Source organism: Ranitomeya imitator, chromosome 3 (assembly GCF_032444005.1).
Source record: "Ranitomeya imitator isolate aRanImi1 chromosome 3, aRanImi1.pri, whole genome shotgun sequence".
Lineage (NCBI taxonomy): Eukaryota > Metazoa > Chordata > Amphibia > Anura > Dendrobatidae > Ranitomeya > Ranitomeya imitator.
In genome coordinates, this window is record NC_091284.1 from 538,526,753 (window position 1) to 538,540,569 (window position 13,817).

The 13,817-nt window shown below is 46.6% G+C and overlaps 1 protein-coding gene across 2 annotated transcripts in view; it reads left to right on the plus strand.

Moving 5' to 3' along the window:
• LOC138670461 (gamma-aminobutyric acid receptor subunit gamma-3-like) overlaps window positions 1-13,817 on the plus strand; it is a 1,219,385-nt gene that overhangs the window by 983,597 nt on the left and 221,971 nt on the right. For both annotated transcript variants that reach the window (XM_069757829.1, XM_069757830.1), the window contains exon 6: window positions 3,916-4,053. In XM_069757829.1, the coding sequence (XP_069613930.1) occupies window positions 3,916-4,053 (138 nt within the window). The remainder of the gene's footprint in view (window positions 1-3,915; window positions 4,054-13,817) is intronic.

A 13,817-nucleotide genomic window follows, 5' to 3' on the forward strand; every position in this document is an offset into this window, starting at 1 on the left:
TAGAGCCCGGAAGGTATGAAATCACAAAATCAAAACGAGCAAAAAATAACGACCAACGGGCCTGTCTAGGATTCAAGCGCTTGGCAGACTCAAGATAAGTAAGGTTCTTATGATCAGTCAAAACCACCACGCGATGCTTAGCACCCTCAAGCCAATGACGCCACTCCTCGAATGCCCACTTCATGGCCAGCAACTCTCGGTTGCCCACATCATAATTACGCTCAGCAGCAGAAAATTTCCTGGAAAAGAAAGCACATGGTTTGAACACTGAGCAACCAGAACCTCTCTGTGACAAAACCGCCCCTGCACCAATCTCAGAAGCATCAACCTCGACCTGGAACGGAAGAGAAACATCAGGTTGACACAACACAGGGGCACAGCAAAAACGACGCTTCAACTCCTGAAAAGCTTCCACGGCAGCAGAAGACCAATTAACCAAATCAGCACCCTTCTTGGTCAAATCGGTCAATGGTCTGGCAATGCTAGAAAAATTACAGATGAAGCGACGATAAAAATTAGCAAAGCCCAGGAATTTCTGCAGATTTTTTAGAGATGTCGGCTGAGTCCAATCCTGGATGGCCTGAACCTTAACCGGATCCATCTCGATAGTAGAAGGGGAAAAGATGAACCCCAAAAATGAAACTTTCTGCACACCGAAGAGACACTTTGATCCCTTCACGAACAAGGAATTAGCACACAGTACCTGGAAAACCATTCTGACTTGCTTCACATGAGACTCCCAATCATCTGAGAAGATCAAAATGTCATCCAAGTAAACAATCAAGAATTTATCCAGATACTCACGGAAAATGTCATGCATAAAAGACTGAAAAACAAATGGAGCATTGGCAAGTCCGAACGGCATCACCAGATACTCAAAATGACCCTCGGGCGTATTAAATGCCGTTTTCCATTCATCTCCCTGCCTGATTCTCACCAGATTATACGCACCACGAAGATCAATCTTAGTAAACCAACTAGCCCCCTTAATCCGAGCAAACAAGTCAGAAATCAATGGCAAGGGATACTGAAACTTAACAGTGATCTTATTAAGAAGGCGGTAATCAATACACGGTCTTAGCGAACCATCCTTCTTGGCTACAAAAAAGAACCCTGCTCCCAATGGTGACGACGATGGGCGAATGTGTCCCTTCTCCAGGGACTCCTTCACATAACTGCGCATAGCGGTGTGTTCAGGTACGGACAAATTAAATAAACGACCCTTAGGGAATTTACTACCAGGAATCAAATCGATAGCACAATCACAATTCCTATGTGGAGGTAGGGCATCAGACTTGGACTCTTCAAATACATCCTGAAAGTCAGACAAGAACTCTGGGATGTCAGAAGGAATGGATGACGAAATAGACAAAAATGGAACATCACCATGTACTCCCTGACAACCCCAGCTGGTTACCGACATAGAGTTCCAATCCAATACTGGATTATGGGTTTGTAGCCATGGCAACCCCAACACGACCACATCATGCAAATTATGCAGTACCAGAAAGCGAATAACTTCCTGATGTGCAGGAGCCATGCACATGGTCAGCTGGGCCCAGTACTGAGGCTTATTCTTGGCCAAAGGTGTAGCATCAATTCCTCTCAACGGAATAGGACACCGCAAAGGCTCCAAGAAAAATCCACAACGTTTAGCATAATCCAAATCCATCAGATTCAGGGCAGAGCCTGAATCCACAAACGCCATGACAGAATACGATGACAAAGAGCACATTAAGGTAATGGACAAAAGGAATTTGGACTGTACAGTACCAATAACGGCAGAGCTATCGAACCGCCTAGTGCGTTTAGGACAATTAGAAATAGCATGAGTAGAATCACCACAATAGAAACACAGTCTGTTCAGACGTCTGTGTTCTTGCCGTTCTACTTTAGTCATAGTCCTGTCGCACTGCATAGGCTCAGGTTTACTCTCAGACAATACCGCCAGATGGTGCACAGATTTACGCTCGCGCAAGCGACGACCGATCTGAATGGCCAAGGACATAGACTCATTCAAACCAGCAGGCATAGGAAATCCCACCATTACATCCTTAAGAGCTTCAGAGAGACCCTTTCTGAACAAAGCCGCTAGTGCAGATTCATTCCACAGAGTGAGTACTGACCACTTCCTAAATTTCTGACAATATACTTCTACATCATCCTGACCCTGGCATAAAGCCAGCAGATTTTTCTCAGCCTGATCCACTGAATTAGGCTCATCGTAAAGCAATCCCAGCGCCTGGAAAAATGCATCAACATTACTCAATGCAGAATCTCCTGGTGCAAGAGAAAACGCCCAGTCCTGTGGGTCGCCGCGCAAAAAAGAAATAATAATCAAAACCTGTTGAATAGGATTACCAGAAGAATGAGGTTTCAAGGCCAAAAATAGCTTACAATTATTTCTGAAGCTCAGGAACTTAGTTCTGTCACCAAAAAACAAATCAGGAATCGGAATTCTTGGTTCTAGCATCGATTTCTGATCAATAGTATCTTGAATCTTTTGTACATTTACAACGAGATTATCCATTGAGGAGCACAGAGCCTGAATATCCATGTCCACAGCTGTGTCCTGAAGCACTCTAATGTCTAGGGGAAAAAAAAGACTGAAGACAGAGCTAAGAAAAAAAAATGATGTCAGGATTTCTTTTTTCCCTCTATTGGGAATCATTGGTGTGGCTCCTTGTACTGTTATGGCTGGCAATCAGGCAACACAGCGTGCAGTAATCAGCGCACATACAGAGATCTGGCAATAACCAAAAACAATAGGACGAGCTCTGAGACGTGGAATCTCTGTAGACTGCAGTACCTGATCTATCCTCACACAACTATAAGCAGCAGTGAATTGCGCCTATCACTACCTATGCAACTCGGCACTGCCTGAGGAGCTGACTAGCCTGAAGATAGAAATACAAGCCTGACTTACCTCAGAGAAATACCCCAAAGGAATAGGCAGCCCCCCACATATAATGACTGTTAGCAAGATGAAAAGACAAACGTAGGAATGAAATAGATTCAGCAAAGTGAGGCCCGATATTCTAGACAGAGCGAGGATAGCAAAGAGAACTATGCAGTCTACAAAAAACCCTAAAACGAAAACCACGCAAAGGGGCAAAAAGACCCACCGTGCCGAACTAACAGCACGGCGGTGCACCCCTTTGCTTCTCAGAGCTTCCAGCAAAAGTTAATAGCAAGCTGGACAGAAAAAACAGAAAACAAACTAGAAGCACTTATCTAGCAGAGCAGCAGGCCCAAGGAAAGATGCAGTAGCTCAGATCCAACACTGGAACATTGACAAGGAGCAAGAAGACAGACTCAGGTGGAGCTAAATAGCAAGGCAGCCAACGAGCTCACCAAAACACCTGAGGGAGGAAGCCCAGAGACTGCAATACCACTTGTGACCACAGAAGTGAACTCAGCCACAGAATTCACAACAAGCACCTAACGACTTCACCACATCACCTGAGGAAGGAAACTCAGAAGCCGCAGTACCACTCGTGACCACAGGAGGGAGCTCTGCCACAGAATTCACAACAGGACAGACAGCGGAAGGCAAGTATGCAGTGTTTGTTTTTTTTTACTTTTACGATGGTAACCAGGGTAAACATCGGGTTACTAAGCGCGGCCCTGCGCTTAGTAACCCGATGTTTACCCTGGTTACCAGCATCATTGGTCGCTGGAGAGCTGTCTGTGTGACTGCTCTCCAGCGACCAAACAGCGACGCTGCAGCGATCGACATCTTTGTCAGTATCGCTGCAGTGTCGCTGAGTGTGAAGGTACCTTTATTGGTTTTAGCAGGACAATCCCTTTAAGATAATTATTTATAGCAGTAATAATAATAATAGTTTTGCCCAAACATAGTCTTTACTTGATTGCTAAAGATAACATTTTTTGTTTTTGTGCTTTTGTTGACAGACGGGTATCCAAAAGAAGAGATGGTTTACAGATGGAGAAAAAACTCCGTGGAAACAGCTAATCAGAAATCATGGAGGCTTTATCAGTTTGATTTCATGGGCCTCAGGAACACTACTGAAATTGTACAAACATCAGCAGGTAAAATGTAATTTAATATAATTCTATCAATTTGATGAAAATATATCTGTTGGATTCTTGTAATAGTTCTTTATTTATGATCAGGAATTATGTCTTCTTAGTGGTAAGAAAAAAGTGAAGAGTTCCATGCTGTCCTAATAAGGTGTATGCTGACTCAGCATATTGACTGAGTTACATATTCTGACATTTAATATCATTATACTAACATGTTCAGTGAATAGTACGCTAAAAGTATCATTATATGCTGTGAGTTGGTAAATCCAGATAATTTTAGATATGTAGTGCTAATATTTAGTATGCTGTATATTCTCTTCTCAGGATTTTGCTCATGAGCCTTGTGTTCAGAAGTGGTGAACAGAGGTCCACAGTTTGTATTTCTTCAGAAAAAAATGACTGTTCGTAATAATCTGAAGGTTTATTTAGTGCGTGTGTCAGTGTCACAGCATCACATAGGAAAATTTAGCAAAACTCTCACATTTGTGATAGCCCCTTGATTTTTGTGACCTGAACAGAGTATGTTTAAAATTACCACTACAGTCTGGTGGAGCATTTTTTCCATTTACCGTAATTGATGAATTAACGATGGAGTGCAGCTTTTACTGCAAGGCAGATCATTAAAATGAATCAAAATAAATTGTGGTATGCACAAGTGCAAGCTGTTATGGGATGTACACAAAATCTTAACTGGTGTAAAAAACAACCAAAACCATCACCAAATGTAGAAGAGCACTCAATAGGAAAGGCAAAGGGAGGTGCCTGGCCCTAATCTCCACTATACGCACCCTACCTATCAGTGGAGATTGGCACCCTATAGCTACGCAAATGGCACCCGCGCTCACCGTCGACTATCCCTTCTACCCCTACACAACTCTGTAGAAGTGTGGTAGCAAAATAAATTGCACAAATCAGGTGTATACAATAATATAGATACAGCTCACAGTCTTTTATCTTATATCCAGGAGGCCAATGGAGAAGCTGTTCCTATTGTGACCCTACCTGTCAGCGGTGGTTGGCTCCCTATTTAGGAAGTTAATAAGACTGGCACTCCTGCTCCTCGATGGCTGTCCCCGAGATGACCCTAGTCATTCACTTATCAGAGGACTTTTATAATATGTAAGGTGCTAGAGTGCTTCAATGTGCAAAATAAAGACATATGGACCATAAAATTGGACACAATGTCACCGGAGTTTCATAATGGGAAATGGTACTGTAGAAGGAAAGTGCCCCAAAATATACATCTTTACATAGAGATGTGTGTGTTAGGGGTCAAGTTCCCGCCTCTGCACAGGGGGAATCTCGGGCCATCTCCGCTGCGGTCTCCCATTCTTCTTCTGCCGTAGTGGAGCCTGCTCAGCGGAGATGTCAGTCCCAGCATCTTGCTCAGTCTCACTCTGTGCAAAGGGTTACTGCTGCTTTTCCAGCTTCTGCTATCGAGGCCAATGTTGGGCAGCATCAAGCAGACGCTATTGGGACTAAGTCCTGCTTTTCCTCTTCTGAGCATGCCCAGGGCAAGATCTCCCATTGGAGATAGAGGGTCACATGCTGAGATACTGCAGCAGATTCCATTGGTCCTCCAGGAAGGTCCTGAAGGTGCTTAACTTCTGTGGCAGCCTCCCATTGGTCCTTTTGGGAAGGTCCTGTACATGCTGCAGCTATAAAAGGTTCGCATGACCACATGGCCATGCGCTAGTCTACATTTGTAATCGTATGTGTGTTGATGAGTGCAAGTTGTTCCTTAAAAAACCCATCCCTTGTGTATGACTGTTCGCGTAAGGTGTATGACTGCTATCTAGCGCCCGGCTGAACTCACAGTGTTAACACACGAAACAGCGTCTACTGCTGTGACCGCCAGTACAGCGCCAAGCGCCATTAGAGCTCTTCTTTAGCCCAAGTCTGGGTGGTTTGTGGCGTCCACCAGTACAGCACTGCTTGCACTGTTGTGACCAAAATTATTATTTCAGTTTACCTCTTACACCCAGTAGTGGTCCCGAGTGCAAGTAGTCTAAACGGACTCAAATCCCGAGTCTTGGGACTGAGTTTGGTGACTCCTTGCTTGCGCTTTTTTGTGCAATACCGCGGCCCTGTGACTTATCAGGTTAGGCTTCTACCACCATATAGCGCTGCCATTTGCTAGCAGCAGGTTCTCACCTGCACGGTGGACCCCAGACTGCAAACGTACCTAATAACATCTTACTTTTTACTCGGTGCATTCCGCCAGTCCTACCAGAACACTAGCGCCAGGGTCTGGCTAGTAAATGGTGGACGATCAGCATCTACAGCGGTACATCCAGCAGCTGGAGGGTAGGTTGGCGGCTCTAGAGCGTACAACCTCAGCTGTGGATGTCACTGTAGTCGCTGTTCAGGCTGCAAGTGTAGCTGCAGCCAGTTTGTCCGCTGCCACCCCTGCTCCGACTATTTCCCATCTCCCGCTTCCAGACAAGTTTGCTGGTGACAGTAAGCTATGTCGGGGATTCGTGAGCCAGTGCTCCATACATCTTGAGCTCCTGGCTGCACGTTTTCCTACGGAAGGGGCGAAAGTGGGATTTATTTTATCTCTTTTGCCGGGCAATGCGTTGGAGTGGGCAATGCCACTTTGGGAGCTTGATGATCGTGTGGTGCAGAGTGCTCATCTCTTCTAGGACGCTCTGAGGCAGGTCTCTTTGGGACCCTGTGTCACCCACGATACCGCGCTCCAATTGTTGGCATTAACTCAGGGTTCATCCATGGTCAGCCAGTTTGCCATCCAATTCCGGACTCTAGCCTCTGAGCTAGAATGGCCAGATAAAGTCCTTATTCCGGTGTTCTGGAGAGGACAGGCAGACCATGTGAAGGACGCCTTGGCCACCAGGGAGATTCCCGCCACACTGGAAGAGCTCATTTCTATATCTTCTCGCATCGACCCCTGTTTTAACGAGCGGAGGTAAGAGCGGACCCAGTGTAGGCAGAGGTTTCGGCTGGCTCCCACCTTCGCCAGACCTCTAGAATCTCCAGTTCTGACGTCCGACTCCCATGAGGCCATGGAGTTTTCTCGAGTGGGACCTAAGTCTCAGACCGCTCGAGTACCTGTGGTTTGTAGAAATTGCCAACAACAAGAACATTATGTAAATAAATGTCCACATGTGGTCGGGTAAACCATCGCGTCTAGTAACCATTGGAGGAGGTTCACTAGACACAGCAGCGTATTCCTCCAAGCTGTCCTTCAAAGGGACAATCATGTTTGGCTCATCCTCTCTAACAGTCGAGCTTTGTGTGGATTCTGGAGCAGAGGGAAATTTCATGTCCTCTGCTTTTGCTCTGTGCCTCTGGTGATGCTCGCCAAACCGGTAACTGTTAGAGTAGTGAATGGGTCGACACTTCCATTACAAATCACACACCAGACTGTCCCTTTCACATTGTCCATGTCCCCTTTCCACCAGGAGATTATTTCCCTTCTTGTCCATCCCGAGGGAATGGATGAGATTCTGCTGGGAATACCCTGGCTTCGTTTCCACTCCCCACATATTCAGTGGACCTCTGGGAGGATATTGGGTTGGAGCGAGTCTTGTAAGGGCAGATGTGTGAGAGAGTGCATACAGGTTTCCACTACCGAGATACCCGCAGATCTTTCTTCCCTTCCCAAGTGCTATTGGAGCTATGCGGACGTCTTCTCCAAAAAGGCTGCAGAGACCCTTCCGCCTCACTGCCCCAATGACTGTCCTATTGATCTCATGCCTGGACTTGAGCCTCCTTGGGGATGGGTCTATCCCCTCTCTCTCCCTGAGACGAAGGCTATGTCTCAATACAATCAGGAGAATTTTCAAGAGGGTTCATTAGAAAGTCAGTGTCACCTGCAGGGCCTGGGTTCTTCATCGTGCAGAAGAATGGAGAGTTACGTCCATGCATCGATTACAGGGGTCTTAACGCCATCACCGTTAAGAATAAGAACCCGTTGCCCCTGATTTCTGAGCTCTTTTACAGGCTAAGGGGAGCAAGGGTATTCACCAAATTAGATCTGCGGCGTGCTTATAACCTGATTCACATCTGTGAGGGGGACGAATGGAAGACGGCTTTTAATACCAGGGATGGGCACTGTGAGTATCTGGTGATGCCCTTTGGGCCCTGTAATGCCCCAGCCATTTTCCAAGACTTTGTCAATGATATCGTCCGGGATATGCTCTCCACCTCGGTCGTAGTCTATCTGGATGATATTCTCATCTTTTCTCCAGATATTGACTCCCACCGGAGAGATGTTGGCAGAGTCTTCGACCTCTTATGGGCAAATTCCCTCTATGCAAAGTTGGAGAAGTACCTGTTTGAGCAGGAATCTTTACCTTTCCTGGGCTATATCATCTCCGCACAGAGATTGGCTATGGATCCTGACAAACTACAGGCTGTAATGGACTGGCAAGAATCCCATTCTCTTAAAGCGGTGCAGCGCTTTATGGGGTTCATAAATTACTATCGCCAGTTCATTCCCCACTTCTCAACTTTGGTAGCTCCCTTGGTAGCCCTCACCAAGAAGGGAGCAAATCCCAAATTGTGGTCTGAATAGGTCTCCAAGGCCTTCACTTCTATTAAGTCTCATTTTGCTAGCACTCCCATCCCACATTGTCCCGATGTTGATAAGCCATTCATAATGGAGGTGGATGCCTCATCCGTTGGTGCTGGAGCAGTCCTCTTCCAAAAGGATGCTCAAGGTCGGAAGCATCCTTGCTTCTTCTTCTCCAAAACCTTCACACCAGCGGAGAGGAATTATTCCATCGGGGATAGGGAGTTGCTAGCAATGAAGTTGGCCTTCTCGGAGTGGAGACATCTTTTGGAGGGAGCTCGCTTTCCCTTCCAAGTCTTCACGGACCACAAAAATTTGGTTTATTTACGAACAGTCCAGCAGCTAAATTCTCGTCAGGCCAGATGGCCCTTGTTCTTCTCCCGGTTCCACTTCACTCTACATTATCTCGCTGGGGAGAAGAACATTTGTGCTGACGCCCTCTCTCACTCCGTTGTGTCATCTGAGGAGGAGGAAGGGGAGCCTCAGGTTATTGTCCCTTCTGAGACCCTGAGAACCATAGCTCCGCTTTCGCTACAGTCTGTGCCTCTGGGCAAGACATTTGTACCCATTAATTTGCGACCAGAGGTTCTCTCTTGGGCTCATTCGTCCAGAGTGGGTGGACACTTTGGGACAAAGAGGACAACTGAGCTGCTGGCGAGAATGTACTGGTGGCCACATATGGTCCGTGACGTCGGAGACTATAATCGGGCATGTGTCTCCTATGCCAAAAATAATTCTTCTCGGCAAAGGCCAGCTGGGTTATTATATCCCCTGCTGGTGACAGACAGGCCCTGGGAGATGGTCAGGATGGACTTTGTGGTGGGTTTGCCCAAGTCTCGTGGCTGTACCATCATTTGGGTTATCACCAATCATTTTTCTAAAATGGTGCACTTGGTGCCGCTTCCACAGCTACCTTCTGCATGGGCCTTGGCAGCATTGTTTATTAAACACATCATCCACCTACACGGTATGCCGGACAAATTTGTCAGTGACAGGGGTCCCCAGTTTGCGTCCTGGAGAGAGCTTTGTTATCTTCTCAGCATTGAGTTAAATCTCTCTTCTGCATATCATCCCGAGATGAATGGGTTGGTAGAGAGGGCCAACCAGACCTTGGTCACATATCTGCGACATTTTGTCTCTGCCAGGCAGGATGACTGGGCATCCTTGCTAGCGTGTTTCGGACTTTGCGCTGAGCAACGCTATAGCCGAATCCACTGGACAGATTCCATTCCTCCTTAACTATGGTAAGCATCTGCGGGTACCTGTGCCTATGCCCGTGTCTTCCGCCGATTCCAGGGTGGCAGACTGGGCTGTGGAGGCACGGGACATTTGTGACGGCACTCAGGATGCCATTCGGGCTCTCCAAGGAGAGAATGAGATCTTCCGCCGATGCACATTGGTGACCCTCTCCGACCTTTGCTCCTGGCGATTTAGTCTGGCTCTCCGCCCGTAACATCAGGCTGCGAGTTGAGTCCACGAAGTTTGCACTTCGCTACTTGGGCCCTTTCAAGGTCCTCAAACAGGTTAACCCTGTGGTCTACCGTTTAGCCCTTCCATCATGCCTGGGTATCACTGACACCTTTCATGTGTCCCTCTTGAAACCCGTATACATGTCCCGGTTTTCCGAGTCATCTGCCAGTACATTGGGTTCGTCTACGGATGATTATGAGGTGAATGCTATTTTGGGGTGCAAGGTGGTACATGGCAAAAAAATTTATTTGGTGGACTGGAAGGGTTGTGGTCCTGAGGACAGGTCCTGGGAGCCTGTTGATCACATTCGGGCTCCGCAGCTCATTGCTGTTTTCGAGCGTAGCGAGGTCCAAAGAGGGGGCCCTAGGAGGGGGGTAATGTTAGGGGTCGAGTTGCCGCCTCTGCACAGGGGGAATCTCGGGCCACCTCCACTGCGGTCTCCTATTCTTCTTCTGCCGCAGTGGAGCCTGCTCAGCGGAGACGTCAGTCCCAGCTTCTTTCTCAGTCTCACTCTGTACAAAGGGTTCCTGCTGCTTTTCCAGCTTCTGCCATTGAAGGCAATGCTGGGCACTGGCAAGCAGACGCTTTTGTGACTAAGTACTGCTTTTCCTCTCCTGAGCATGCCCAGGACAAGATCTCCCATTGGAGATCGAGGGTTACATACTCAGATACTGCAGCAGATTCCATTGGTCCTCCAGGAAGGTCCTGAAGGTGCTCAACTTCTGTGGCAGCCTCCAATTGGTCCTTCTGGGAAGGTCCTGTACATGCAGCAGCTATAAAAGGTTTGCATGACTGCACGGCCATGCGCTAGTCTACATTTGTTATCATGTGTGTGTTGATGAGTGCAAGTCGTTCCTTAAAAACCCATCCCTTGTGTATGACTGTTCGCGTAAGGTGTATTGCTGCTATCTAGCGCCTGGCTGAACTCACGTATTAACACACGAAACAGCGTCTACTACTGTGACCCCCAGTACGGTGCCACGCGCCATTAGAGCGCTTCTTTAGCCCAAGTCTGGGTGGTTAGTGGCGTCCGCCAGTATGGCACAGCTCGCACTCTCGTGCTCAAAATTATTATTTCAGTTTACCTCTTACACCCAGTAGCGGTGCTGAGCGCAAGTAGTCTAGATGGACTCAAATCCCCCACATAGCAATATAAACAGTATAATATCCAGGAACTCCAATTGTGTGGGCCCTGCAGCATCTGCAGCCATATTTGTACTGGCATCCCTTCATTGTGGAGACGAACCACAACTCCCTCAGCTGGTTACTCATAGTCACCGGGACGAATGGGAGGTTGCTGCGTTGGAGCTTGGTGCTCCAGCAGTACCACTTCTCCATTCGCAACAAAAGGGGCCGTGACTATAGTAACGCTGACAGGTTATCCCGGCAAGGAGAGATTGTGGGAGTGCGCTCTGGAGAACACAGGAATGCAATGCCCCCTAGCAACCCCTAAAGGGGGAGGTGTGAGATATGGGAATATTATATCCAATTGATATAATTTTGATATCTGATGGAATTTCGATCAGATACAGTTTGGCTCAAAATACTTGCTCCAAAACTCAGCCCCCACCTTTGGCATTCCCCCAGGCCAAAAGGGAAGTTAAATACACATCAAACAATGGGACCTCATTATCCAGCTAAGGCACTTCCTTGGACAGGACAGACCAATGTTTTTTGATTAGCAAAAAGGCCTTGGAAACTCTCCACAGGAGAGCCAAAAGCATAGACCCTGTGTCCCCCAGCTCCAAGTCCAGCAATTATCACAAACGTGTGAACTCTTGTGCAGTTACCAGCCAACTGGCTTCCTTTTTTGAACTCAGGCTGGCACGCAGACATATTGGCACCGCAGATCCCAGGCTCAACAGCACAAGGCTCTGAGAAATCGAATCTAGAAAATGACCCATATAAAAAGAATATCTCTGAACCTAGCCGAGCACATAATTGGAATCTGCATTCCTTTTCCCCCAAGCCCAAACCATGCAGCCACCTCTAGAACTCTGTGTTATTGAGTGATAAACCATAGCTACCAGAAATTAAATACAGCAGCCATATTTGGTCTCCCTGCACTGACAAAATCCAGCAGAAACCAGTGGCGCTGCTGCCATTTGGAGCTTCTGGTGAAAAGTTATGGGCATCCACGGTTCTGGCCGCAAAACCATGCTCTCAGATATGGGAGGAGAGAGGATACACAGCACAGGGGTTGGTACAGCTTGTGGGAGGGAGCAGCCTAGGTGATAATAGGCAGCTCCTCAATTGGGACTGGGAGTTCGGTGTCTCGCTCTTTTGTGCGGTACCGTGGCCCTTTGACCTAACAGGGTTGGCTTCTACCGCCATGTAGCGCTGCCATTTGCTAGCAGCAGGTTCTCCCCTGCATGGTGGATCCCGGACTGCGAATGCACCTAATAACATCTTACTTTTTACTCGGTGCATTCCGCCAGTCCTAACAGTGTGTACACCTATGTATAATTCCCTCACATGTGCTCAGTAGGCCCCCTCCTCCACATTGCTCCATGTGCTGGTATATCAGGTTTCATTCAGGATTGAGGGGATGTACCTTTGCCAGTGGACAATAAATTGTGAAATCATCCCCACACAACTGGGGCTGGACACACCTTTCCTAGCTGCACACATAAAAGGGACAATATCATGTGCTCTGGTCTCTCTCTTACCTCTTGCTTCCTGGGATGGACACACATGGCCATGGCTGAGTATACTCTACTTACTAGGCCTTAGGGATAGATGAGCCATAGGTGGGAGGGTTGATATTGTATGTGTGATTTGGGCAGTTAATTGTGGGTTTTATATTGTGTGATATTGTTGTGATATTACTGGATATTGTGAGTTATTACTGTGTGATATTGTTGGGATATCACTGTATACTGGAGTGATATTACTGTATTAGTATTGTAATATCTGTGTATATATATATATATATACATATATATATATATATATATATATATATATATATATATATATATATATATACAGTACAGACCAAAGGTTTGGACACACCATCTCATTTAAAAATGTTTCTGCATTTTTATGACTATGAGAATTGTACATTCACACTGAGGGCATCAAAATTATGAATTAACACGTGGAATTATATACTTAACAAAAAAGTGTGAAACAACTTAAATTATGTCTTATATTCTAGGTTCTTCAAAGTAGCAACCTTTGCTTTTGTGCCTGCTTTGCACACTCTTGGCATTCTCTTCATGAGCTTCAAGAGGTTGTCACCAGGAATGGTTTTCACTTCACAGGTGTGCCTTGTCAGGTTTAATAAGTGTTGGGACCATCAGTTGTGTTGTGCAGAAGTCTGGTGGATACACAGCTGATAGTCCTACTGAATAGACTGTTAGAATTTGCTTGTATTATGGCAAGAAAAAAGCAGCTAAGTAAAGAAAAACGAGTGGCCATCATTACTTTAAGAAATGAAGGTCAGTCCGTCCAAAAAATTTGGAAAACTTTGAAAGTGTCCCCAAGTGCAGTGGCAAAAACCATCAAGTACTACAAAGAAACTGGCTCACATGAGGACTGCCCCAGGAAAGGAAGACCAAGAGTCACCTCTGCTTCTGTTGATAAGTTTATCCGAGTCACCAGCCTCAGAAATCATAAGTTAACAGCAGCTCAGATTAGAGACCAGGTCAATGCCACACAGTGTTCTATCAGCAGACACATCTCTACAACAACTGTTAAGAGGAGACTTTGTGCAGGAAGCCTTCATGGTAAAATAGCTGCTAGGAAACCACTGCTCTGCTAA